The following is a 12,231-nucleotide window of genomic DNA, read 5'->3' on the forward strand; positions in this document are numbered from 1 at the left end:
AACCTCACATCTCACTTCTGTCTTTTCTCCCTTTTCAGCATGGCAGGGAAGGCGGCCCTGCAGCCCGCCAGCCTTCACACACAACTGCTGCTCTCTCTGCCCCGCTGACCCACTCCGTCTGGAGGCCCCGGGACAGTGCCTGCCTCGAGAGGTTGTCCAGGCACTGCTGTCCACAGCGATGGTGGAGAATTGGACTCCACAGGCTCACAACCTTCCCATCAGGCTTCAGGGGCCAGCATCCTTCATCCTAGGACTGGTGGCCCTGAACAATGGCTGAGGGCCAGGGGACCCCATAAAGTTAGGCTACAGCTTTCAGGGCCCAGCAGCACTCCAGCGCCCGTGGACTATGACCACCTATCGGCCCATCCCCAGTGATGGTGTGGACCTGGCAGCCGGCTGTGGGGCCAGGGCGGCCGATGTCCTGCCCGGGCCGCACACAGGGGACTACGCTCCCTTGGGATTCTGGGTGCAGAACGGCAGCGTGCCCCAGCCCGTGGGCGAGAGCACGGTCAGCGCCCCCACCCGCCCCAGCCCCACCACCCCTGCCATGCCCAAGATGGGCGTGCGCGCCCGGGTGGCCGACTGGCCGCCCAAGCGGGAGGCCCTGAGAGAACAGAACAACCCCAGCCCCTCCCTGGACGCAGATGGCACGAAGGCCACGAAGGCGGCCCATGCCATGCGGAGCGTACAACAGAACGGACAGCCCCCCGCCGGTACCCCTACCCCGGCTTCCTCAGGGTCCAAAGCCTTGCACCGACTCGCCAGGAGGCGGTCTAAGGATGTGGAGTTCCAGGATGGGTGGCCCCGGTCCCCCGGCCGGGCCTTCCTCCCGCTGCGGAACCGCAGCAGCAGCGAGATCACCCTCAGCGAGTGCGACGTGGAGGACACGGCGGAGCCCCGGGCGGCGCGCCACACGGGGGCGCTGCCGCTCTTCCGCGAGTACGGAAGCACGTCCTCCATCGACGTGCAGGGCGTGCCCGAGCAGAGCTTCTTCGACATCCTCAACGAGTTCCGCAGTGAGCAACCTGAGGCCCGGGGCACCCCGAGCCTCACCGAGCTCCTGCGGGCCGATCCCGGTCCCCACGTCTCGGGGGGCGGCGGCGCAGCCAAGGGGGAGGCCCGCAACGGGCAGCCCACCAAGGACAGCCTGCTGCCGCTGCAGCCCCTGAAAGAGAAGGAGAAGGCCCGCAAGAAGCCCTCGCGGGGCCTGGGCGGTGGGGACCAGGTGGACTCGTCCATTTTCCGGAAGCTGCGGAGCAGCAGAGCCGAAGGCGAAGCGGCCCGGTGCCCCGGGGAGGCCGAGGACGGCCGGAGCCCCCCGGAGGCCAGCCGGCCGTGGGTCTGCCAGAAGAGCTTCGCCCACTTCGACGTGCAGAGCATGCTGTTCGACCTCAATGAGGCGGCAGCCAACCGGGCGTCCACGGCCCAGCGGCGGAACACGACCACCGGGGCCTCGGCCGCCTCGGCCATGGCGTCCCTGACGGCGTCGCGGGCCCACAGCCTCGGTGGCCTGGACCCCGCCTTCACCAGCACGGAGGACCTGAACTGCAAGGAGAACCTGGAGCAAGACCTGGGCGACGACACCAGCAACGAGCTGCTGCTCAGCTGCCCGCACTTCCGCAACGAGATTGGCGGCGAGTGCGAGCGCAACGTGAGCTTTTCGCGGGCGGCCGCTGGCTCCCCCGGCGGAGGTGGGGGCGGCGGCGAGGTCCGCCCTCCGGAGCCCACCCTGAGCGCCTACCGCACCAACGCCAGCATCTCGGTGCTGGAGGTGCCCAAGGAGCAGCAGAGGACGCAGAGTCGCCCGCGACAGTACAGCATCGAGCACGTGGACCTGGGCGCCCGCTACTATCAGGACTACTTCGTGGGCAAAGGTGACGTGGGGGGTGGACGGGCGGGTGGGGCATTGCGCCTTCATATTCTGTGTTCGTCCTGCCCTGGCACAGAGGGTGCAGAGAGGGGCTGGGGGACTCAGTGAGCCCCGTCTCATGCCACATGCTTCACACTTTGCGCTGCAGGAGACAATAGACAGGCATTTAGCAAATAAGTGCTGCGTTCAGCTGCGTGTCAGGCACTTTGTAGAGTCAAGGTATACAGTGTTGAGCAGCTTAACGCAAAAATTGTGTCTTCCTAGCATACAGTGTTTTAATGGGGGAAGACAAGCAATTATACTAGATAAATATCTAAAGTATATAAGGCGTCATGAGGTGGGAAGTGCGGTGGAGAAAAGTAAACTAGGGAGGCGGGAAAACAGTGTCAGTGTCCAGGTGTTGCGTTTTCAATAAGGAATGGTCAGGGAGGACTTTCTAGGTGGGTCCCTTTTGAGTACTGAGCTGAAGAAGGTGAGGGAGGGAACCTTGTGGGGATTGGAGATGGTGTTCCTGGCATGGAAAACAAGTACAAAAGTCCTGGAATATTGGGGGAGTAGGATAGAGGCCAGTGTTGCCAGGACAGAGTGCGGGACGGAGGCTGAAAGGAGACAAGATCACATGGGATTTTGTGACCCATGGTGAGGACTCCCATTTTTACCTCAAGTGAAATGGAGCCACAGGAAGACTGAGCAGGAAAGGGGCTTGATGTGACTCAGGTGTTCACAGCTTCCCTCTGGGGAAGGAAGCTGTAGGGGCAGAGGATCAGGGAGACCCAGAAGGAGTCTACTGCAATAGTCCAGGCAGGAAATGGTGATGGGCAAGTCTAGGATGGGAGCCCAGGAGTGAGGAGAAAGCAGGCAGATTCTGGATCCCCTCAGAAGGTGGAGCTGCTGATGTTTGGAGGGCGTTAACATGGGGATCACACATGGTTAAACTCACTGATGCTGATGAGGCAATCCTCAGACGCAACAGAGCATAGTGCAAAGACCACAAGTCCAGGCAGCCACAGAGGCCAGGCAGGAGACAGTAGAGGGAGGCAGACCAGGCAGGGGCTGTGCAGAGGGGAACTCCGGTTCACTATTGTCATCCAGGAAGTGTAGACAAACCCAGTGTTGCCATCCTTTCTAATTATCTAGATTCTCCTGAAATTCAGATTTTTTGAATATGGATTCTTCTATGTCAATTCAGAATTGCTTGTAACTGCCAGTAACAGGCTTAAACAACACAGATTATTTTTCTCCACATAAAAAAGTCTAGAGATGTACACCTCAGGGCTAGTATGGTTGCTCAGCATCAATGGAATGCCAGCCTTAGTGCATTAGCCTCCAAGCCCTCAGAGTGATCTCCTGATGCTCAAGATGGCTGCCTGAGTTCCAGCCATCACATCCATGTTTCCAGGCAAAGAGAAGGAGGAAAGGATCAAGTCAGCACCCCTCCCCTATCTTTTTATTAAGTCAGCCCCTTTTAAGAAGAGCATTCTCAGAAGTCCTAGCCAACTGCTTCTGTTTATTGGCCACACCAGTCTGCAAGGTAAGCTGGGAAATGTTGGTAAGACAGAGCCTCTCTCTTTTCTTCCTCCAAGAACAGAGGTTTTCTCTTAAGAAGAAGGGAAGAATAGGTAATGAATAGGCAGCTAGTACTCCACAGCTAATTTAAAATTTTTTGTAAAGCAGTGTCCTAGTCAAATGCAACTAATGTCATCCCTCTGGGTCATCCCTCTGTCCAGAGTACAGTCTCTGGCCTCCACCAGTGTTGGACTCAGCCTTGGGCTTGGCATGTATGTTTCATAGCTTATTAGCTACATGACACATTTTACCCCTTGTACTCTGTGTCCTCATGTGAGGAACAGAGATGATTGTATCAGTATCCTGTGCCCAGAAAAAAAGTGACACAGAGATTGGAAATTAAAGGATGAAAAAAGAAGTTCAGACAGTGCTAATCAAGAGAAAGCCAGTGAGGCAACATCAGTATCACACGAAATAGACTTCAAGGCTAACAGCATTTGTTAGAAGAACCGAAAGGACTGTTTCAAGTAGATTTTCTAAAAATTTACCAAGAAACTCTAGTAGTTGTGTACCTGGTAACCTGGTTGAGGGGCATATAAATAAAAAACTAATACGGCTACAGGAGTACATGAACAAATCCACAACCCATGGGAGAAGTTGACAGGGTCTGTCTTTGAAATTTACAAACCTAGTGGCCAGAATTGAGGGGATTTGAAAAAATCTGGTTTTGCATTTATATTATATTAATTTTCTACCTAACCAGGAGAGAACACATATTTCATTTAGCGCACAGAAATACCTACACGGAAGGACTGTGGTAAGGATCAAAGAATATTGTACATCAAAACACTCAGTTCTTCATCAGGCAGGTAGTAAGTACTTATCATGGAGCTTTAAAAAGAAGCTGTTTTCTTTCAAAAAATAATTTCTTTGTAGCTCCGGAAGCTCAGAAATGTTAGTCATTGGTCAGTGTTTATTGAGTGCCTAGTATATTCTAGGACCTCAAGGGTACTGGGTATGCATTGGTGGAAAACAGAATGGCCCCTGCCAATGTTTCAGGGATAGATTGATATCTGTGGAGCACATTTATTCTGTTCTTTGACCAGTTGGGGAGATTGTCTAATCCACTGCAGGTGCTGTTCTGATTGGGACCATTAATTAACGTTATTTGAGCTTTAGATAAGCCTTTAATTCACCAAGAGCATCTCATGAGACTAGGAATCTTCTTTTAAACATGGAAAGCACTGGAGTGGGAAGAAATTTCTGGCAGTGTATAGATGCCCGCTTCATGGACTGAAGTTGAGACAGACTGCTGGTGGGCATGCACCAGAAGCAGGACATACTTGGGTTAGACACCAGGAAGAACTGTTTGCCTGGAAAGGTTGTAAGACAGCAGCTTTTTTTTTTTTTTTTTAAAGCACAGACAGCTGTCATTTCAGAGAGAGAACAAATGAGTTCCTCCATGACTCGTTAAAGGCTCAGTCACCATAAGGAAAAAAAGAGTAGTGCTGAAGTTTCCTACATCTATGGGAGCATGGCTAAATACAGGTGATGCTTAGGGACTTGAGTTGTGGTCCTGTTCTGTGATGAACGTCATGCCCTGCGGGTAGTAATAGCCAACACATCTCACTTGCTCCCTCTGTGCCTGGCTCTGTGCTCCCCACTTACTAACCTATTTAATCCTCACAGTCATGCTGAGATGTGAATCTGTCCTTCCTGATCCCACTCTACTAATGAGAATGCTGTCGAGTGACGTGGGCCACATGTAATGAGTCCAGGGCCCGAATTTCAGCCAAGCAGAAGACACTTTAGTCTACAATCTTATTTTTTTTTTTTTTAGACTAGAATTGTAACTGCTTCACAAGGGCTAATTGGCAGCTAAGCCGCTGAGCATTTGCAAATACGAGATAATCACGAGAGACTAAGTTTATTCCAAGGCAGGCACCGCACTAAGCGTTTTTTTATTTGTAGCTTCAGTTCACTCTCACATCACCTCTTATGAATTGCAGGTAGCACTAGGGCCCCCTTTTTCCTAGATGAGAACATGGAGACTCAGGAAACTTCTGTGACTGCAAGAAGGTACAGTAAGGTAGGCTTGACCTCTCATGGTCTCTCCATCTAGTGTGGCTGCGACCAGGCATGAAGTTTGTGTGACCAGGACCCCACAGGGCACACAAGAGCCTTCCCTGACTGTCCCCTCAGCAGGCCTGCCGTGGGACATCACCCCTCCTTCCCAGAGAGCTGGCTCTGAACTTCCTTGCTCTTCCTTCTCAGAACACGCCAATTACTTCGGGGTGGACGAGAAGCTAGGGCCAGTGGCCGTGAGCATCAAGCGAGAGAAGCTGGAGGACCACAAGGACCACGGGCCTCAGTACCAGTACAGGATCATCTTCCGGACCCGAGAGGTAGGTGCAGTCGCTCACGTTCCTGTGACATAACGCCACAGCCACTCACATTGCTGAGCCCCTACTCGGTATCTGGTTCTGTGAGCAAGCGCTGCCCCTGCTTCAGCTCCTGTAATCCTTCCCACAGCCTCACAAGAGCCATCACGTCAGTCCCCCCATTTTACAGACGAGAAGACTAAGACTCCGAGACAGGTATGAATCAGTGGCCAACACTGGAATCCAGTGGGTCTGACCGCAGAGCCCCGGATTCTGATATTTGCAAAAGGTTGAAAGTGGTGAGCATAAAAAATAAAGGAAGAACTGCAGGCGATTCTTTCAGGATCGTGAGGTGTCCTGCAGAGTGGAAAGGTAAATGAAGGCCACAGGTCTCAGGCAGGGTAGGAACTGGGGACTCTTAGGAGCGGGCACTGCTGTTGATGGGCTCAAAACATCCCAGCCCTGCTCCTTCTATTCAGAATAGAGGAGCCCCTTGTCCCGGCTTGGTCCAAGTCTTCCCCTGGAATAAACGTCGTCAGCTGTGGCTAAGGAACGAGGCCTGTTCAGGACACTCTGTGTGATTAGGTCTCTTAAGTTTTAAGTGGCAGATAATCTACTGTCTGGGGTTTTTTGTTTGTTTGTTTGTTTTAGTTTGGCTCTCATAGACAGAGGAACCTGCCAGGCTCGTTGGAGCTTGCGAGATCTTTACTTGTGGCATGCGAACTCTTAGTTACAGCATGTGGGATCTGATTCCCTAACCAGGAGTGAAATCCAAGCCCCCAGCATTAGAAGGGCTGAGTCTTAGTCCCAGTTTTTGCCTGCTTTAAGCCAGAAGTAGAAGTCATTGGCCCATGAAACTGCAAGTCCAGGGGTAGGGCTGGCTTCAGGCATAGCTGGATCCAGGCACTCAAATGATGTCACCAGAGCTCTGTCTTGCTGTCTCTTGCACTCAGCTGGCTCTGCCGCTTTTTGCATTGTGGGTTGTCATTCTCTTCTGCAAACAGACCAGCTGCTCGAGTCTTCCACATCTTTATACTTTCTCCTCCACATTCTTGCCTGCTGGAGCTCTGGGAAGAACTCTGATTGGCTCTGCATGGATCACACGCCCGTGCCCCAGGCCAGTCACTGTCATCAGGGATGGTAGAGGAATGCTCCACCCTGGGTCCAGGGCCAGGCAGGGCACTGTGACTGATGGTTCTGTCAGAGCCACCTGGCGGTGCTTGAGAGGCAGTTCCTCAGCAAAAGGAGAGGGAGCTAGGCCAGCACAAACGATGGAGACTTCCAAAAGACCCAAAGGAAGACTTTCCAGAAAAGAGGCAATCATCAGCTGGGCTTCCCAGGTGGCGCTAGTGGTAAAGAATCTGCCTGCCGGTGCAGGAGACATGAGAGACGCAGATTCAATCCCTTGAGTCAGAAAGATCCCCGGGAGGAAGGCATGGCAGCCCACTCCAGTATTCTTGCTGGGAGAATCCCATGGACAGAGGGGCCTGGCGGGCTGCAGTCCATGGGGTTGCAAAGAGTCAGACATGACTGAAGCGACTTAGCATGCACATCAGCTGGGCAGACCCCCAAAGTTGATCTCCCTCCCCGCATGCATTACCCCATCCCCCTTGCTCCTGGCAGACATGGGGACCAGCAGGCAGCCGCTGCCAGGGAGTTTGGCTGTGGGGCCGGCCAAACCTGGACCTCGTCCAGACGGCAGATGCTGCACTGAGGGCCACGGCCCCATCTCCTCACGAAGACCTTCCTGCTGAGGGGGAATGAGAGGACACACAGGCTTTGTGGCAACGCAGGGGAGGCAGCCCCCAAAACTTGGCATCCATCCCGCAGGTGGTCCCCATCCCCCTGTCTCCCTAGCACCACCCCCTGCCCTGCCTTTCTGGCCAGATGAGCGCCAGGGCAGAATGTGAGGTGACAGCTCGCCCTGCGTCAGAGTGTTTGACATATGGGGAGCGGCCAGGTGAGGTGACAGCAGCAATCATACACTAATAAATAATATTGCGGCTGCTGTTACATTGCAGGTTCACTTCACACTGCGTGTCAGGCATTTTCTGTACTTGTTATGTGCATTCACTCACTTAAATGTCACGACAGTTGTACAGTGAAGGCACTATAATCCTTCTCATTGTAATGATGAAACAGGCACAGTCAGGGTAGGGGATTTGCCCAGAGCACCCTCAGTGGGTGACAGGGCAAGGTGTCAGCTCATGCCCCGGCCACCCCTCGGCTGCCTCGGGTTCCTCTGACTCAGCTCAGGCTGTATGTACATTGGACCCATTCATGAGTTATGACCTCAGTTTCATGCCAGCGTTTTATTGTGTTGTTGTTTTTTTTTTTTTTCATGAAGACAGAACATATAGATGATTATTTTTTTAATGTACCAGACTTTGCTTTTTTTTGTTTGTTCTTTTGTTTTGATTTTTGGGATTTTTTGGCCATGCTCTGTGGCTTGCAGGATCTTAGTTCTCTGACCAGGGGTCGAACCCAAGCCTCAGTAGTGAAAGCACAGAATCCTAACCACTGGACCACCAGGAAATTCCCCCAGAATTGGTTGTGCACACTGAGAGTCGTGGAGATGCTAGGTCAGGGTGTAACATTTTTCTGTGGTTCCTATTCAGTAGGTTTGAAACCGACTTGGTGCCTTTACTGGATTATGCTTACTTCCACACACTTCCCACCCACAATACCCATAAAAACTAGTCTCTGAGCCACCCCAGGCTGGAAAAGGTCCTTGGAGCTCAGGGACACAGGTGTGGAATTCTCCCCTTGACAGAGATTTACTCAGCACCACCAGCCAGACCTGCGCTGGGCACTGAGGAAACTGCAGTAAATACAGCAGAGATGCTTATGTCTGGGGAAGGCAGACAGTACATAGATGGCCTAGCGAATTATGCACTGTGGCATATGCTGACAAGGTGGAACAGAAAGCAAGGAAGAGATAAGTGTGGGCGTGGTAAGATGTTTCGATCAGATAGTCAAGGGTGGTGTCACTCAGGACATTTGAGTAAAGGGCCTAAAGAAGATGAGAGAAGGAGCCATGGGGACATGTGGAAGAATGTTCCAGGTGAAGGGAACAACCTGTGCAAAAGTCCTGAGGCAGAAAGTGCCTGGTACAGTCACCTAGTGGTCGTGAAACCTTAGACGACTCCTCTCAGAGCTTCCATTCCCTCCGTAGGATCCCTGTCTCTCAGGACTGTGGCATAGGCTTGGTGAGGTTGCCCATAAAGTGGGCACTGCTGGGCCTGGCACTTGGGGAGGGCCCACAGTTAGCCTTTGGCGGGCGTCTCAGTTTCCCATCCCTTTGTCACATTCCAACCAGCCCTGTTAGTTCTGGCCCAGCGTGAGATTCACAGCCACAGATGGGCCTTTCTCTGACCTCACACATGTGCAGGCCACATGGGTATTCAGTCGTGGGCCCAGCCCCTCACAGAGCTGCCTGTTGGACACTCAGGCCTGAGGACCTTGTCATCGGGAGAAAGGGGCAGAGGCCAGCAAGGGTTCCATTGCTCCTTCCAAAGGCCCTTCCTGGGACTTCCCTGGTGGTCCAGTGGCGAAGACTCCACACTCCCAATGCAGGGAGCCTGGGTTTGATCCCTGGTCAGGGAACTAGATCCCACATGCCACAACTAAGAGCCAACACAGCCAAATAAGTATATATTTTAATTTTAAAAAAAACAAGCAAAGGCCCTTCCTGCCGTGGCAGCAGAGGAGTCATATAACCCAAAAGTAGAAAGGACAATAGTCATAGAAGTGGTTAACACTTTTAGTGCATATTCCTGATATGTGCTGTGCCAAGTGTTTTATATTCATTGACCTTTCACAGCCTCTCAGTAGTCCCTGGATGTGGGTTCCATGGTCCCCATTCCACAGATGAAGATTCTCGAGGCCTAGGCAGATAATCACTTGTCAGGGTCCACAGTGGCAGAGCCAGGACAGGAACCCAGACTGCCTGCGTCTCCAGCCCATGCTCTTAACCTCTAGCCACTCACTCTAGGGCTGAGTTTGAATCCTGGCCCTGTGACCAGACAGCCTGGGGTTCGGTTGAGCTCTGCCACTCACCAGCCTTGTGGCCTTAGGCAGATGGCTTTGCCCCTGGACGCCTCCATTTCTTCATCCATAAGATAGACCTGTACTGTCTGTGTGCTGTCTCCAGGAAAGGCGGGAAGGCTCCCCTGGAGTGGCGCACGCGAGCTGGGAGCACACGGCTGCTGGGCAGCGAGTGTCTCTGAGTGGAAGGTGCTGTGATGACGCTGAGGTTGTGGCTGTCGCTCTTTGCCGAGAGGTCAGAGGGCCGTGCTGGGGAGTGAAGGTCAAGCTCATGGACAGAGTTCTGTCTTTCTCCTGTCACTCACTTGTGTCTTGGGGGCCAGAGCGAGGGGCCCAGGCTGTTTTCCAAGCCAGCTGGCTGGCCCGCCCCAGATGGCCGCCCCCAGCCACCAGGGAGACAGAGTGGGCCCACGTCTCCCAGCAGATGGGACGGGAGCGTTGGCAGCGCCAAGCTTCCCGCCAGGGCGGGAACAGACTGGAGCTGGGCTTCGGTACTGCACACCAGAGCGTCAGCCTCACCCACCCTGAGCCTAGAAAGGACAAGCTCCAGGTCCAGGCCAGGGCAGCCCTGCCCTGAGCCCCTGGCTGGCAGGACACGGGGACTGCCAGCAGCCAGGGGCTCCCTGGCCCAGTGGGTTCCCTTTGGCTCCCAAACATGAGCTTTTGACAGCCTTAGTTTTGTTAGGGTTAGAGGTTTGGATTCTTTTTCATTCTTTATTGAAAAAAGTAACAGTCACTCATTAAGAATTTAAAGAGAATTTAAATGTATACACAGTAAAAAAGGAAGAATCTTCTATTAAGTGCAGAAAACAAGGGTAGTAGTGAAGCTCATTTGGGACCTCACTTGTGTTCAGGGGGTACCTCTGTTGGTGTGATGTTATCTCCAGAACATACTGTTAAGTGAGGGGAAAAAACAAACTGTAGCTTCCTAATAAGGTTAAATTTTCTTTACATTTTTAACAACACATGTGGCTTTGTGTAAATACATTTGTGTACTGTGACAACACCTAACGTATTGAGTGCTCACTTTGTGCAGATAGATGGTAATAAGCACTGTATAAATTTTTCTTATTGAATTTATTTTTTTGACTGTGCCGGGTCTTCACTGGGGCTTTCAGCCTTTCTCTGGTTGTGGTGCACAGGCTCCTCATTGTGATGGCTTCTCTTGTTGCGGTTCCTGGGCTCTAGAGCACAGGCTCAGTAGTTGTGGCACACGGGCTTAGTTGGTCTGAGGCATGTGGGAGCCTCTGGGATCAGAGACTGAACCCCCGTCTCCTGCATCGGCAGGCGAATTCTTTACCTCTGAGCCACCAGGGAAGCCCTTTGTATTGAATCTTTACAACCCTTTTTGGCAGGCGCTGTTATTCCCCATTTTATCGGTAAAAGGCACAGAGAAATTCAGCAGCTTGCCAGAGTCACACAGCTGGAAGAGGGGGAGAGCCAAGATTTGAACCAAGGCAGACCGATTCCCAAGGGACCTCCCGGAAAGAACTGCAGGAGAGTGGACCAGCACGGAGGAAGGCAGGGGTGCATCTGAGTTGGAGGCTGATGGAGAACAGCCTGCACGGGTGGGAACCTCCTTGCTGGCGTGGCCCTGAGGCCCTTTAACAGCCCAGTGAGATGATGCCAGGTGTCATGAAGGGTGTTGCAGGCCGAGTGATGAGTGTAGATTTTATTGGGAGAGAGATGGACTGCTGTCAGCGCCTTCTGCACAGAGGAGAGACATGATCTGACTCAAGCAGCTGCGGTAAGAATGGATTGGAGTCAGGTGGAGACCAGGGAGACCAGGAGAAGGCTGCTGTCAGTCCAGGTAGGACAGGACCAGGTGGAGGGCGGAGGTGGCTGCACGTTGCAGCCTGCCAGTGCCCTACTTATCATCCCTAGCAGAGAAGTACAATCTGGGAGCTTTTCAACTGGTGGCTTTTGGTCAAGTCTTCAGAGCCAAAAATGTGACGGTAGGCCACCTGTCTCCAGTGCGGAAGAAAACGAGGACTTCTGGTCCACACTGTCTCTTGTCTCCAGCAGAGGGTGCTGTGGGACAGTGTCTGCAGGATTCAAAGGCACTGATCCTGTGGGTCCATGAGTGGAAATTCACAATCCCAGGGCCACCCAGATTGACAGAGCAAAGCATCCATATCATGGCTTTTCATGATCTATTTCAAGACTATCCTGCCTATGATAAGAGAGTTGTTTGTTTATAACTGGGAACTCCCAACCATGAGATCATCTCCTTTCCACGCATGCCTCTTGCCCAGGTCCTGTTTGGCAAGGGCAGGCTGTGTGTTTAGAGGCAATGTTGTGACATGTTCTTTTTGCTGTCTCTCGGCGTCTGTTGACTGAGGGTGAGCGTGTTTTTCCAGTAACGCTGAGCCGCCTCAGTCTCTTAAACTGCAGCCCCACGTGTGTTTCCGGGGCCACAGCAGTCCC

The 12,231-nt window shown here is 52.8% G+C and overlaps 1 protein-coding gene across 1 annotated transcript in view; it reads left to right on the forward strand.

Moving 5' to 3' along the window:
- Positions 1–346: 346 nt before the first annotated feature.
- Positions 347–12,231, forward strand: part of SIPA1L3 (signal induced proliferation associated 1 like 3) — a 106,062-nt gene continuing 94,177 nt past the window's right edge. Inside the window, exons 1-2 of the mRNA XM_068991757.1 lie at positions 347–1,874; positions 5,651–5,781. Of these exons, the coding sequence (XP_068847858.1) occupies positions 347–1,874; positions 5,651–5,781 (1,659 nt within the window). The remainder of the gene's footprint in view (positions 1,875–5,650; positions 5,782–12,231) is intronic.

The sequence above is a fragment of the Capricornis sumatraensis genome, chromosome 20 (genome assembly GCF_032405125.1).
Source record: "Capricornis sumatraensis isolate serow.1 chromosome 20, serow.2, whole genome shotgun sequence".
Classification (NCBI taxonomy): Eukaryota; Metazoa; Chordata; class Mammalia; order Artiodactyla; family Bovidae; genus Capricornis; species Capricornis sumatraensis.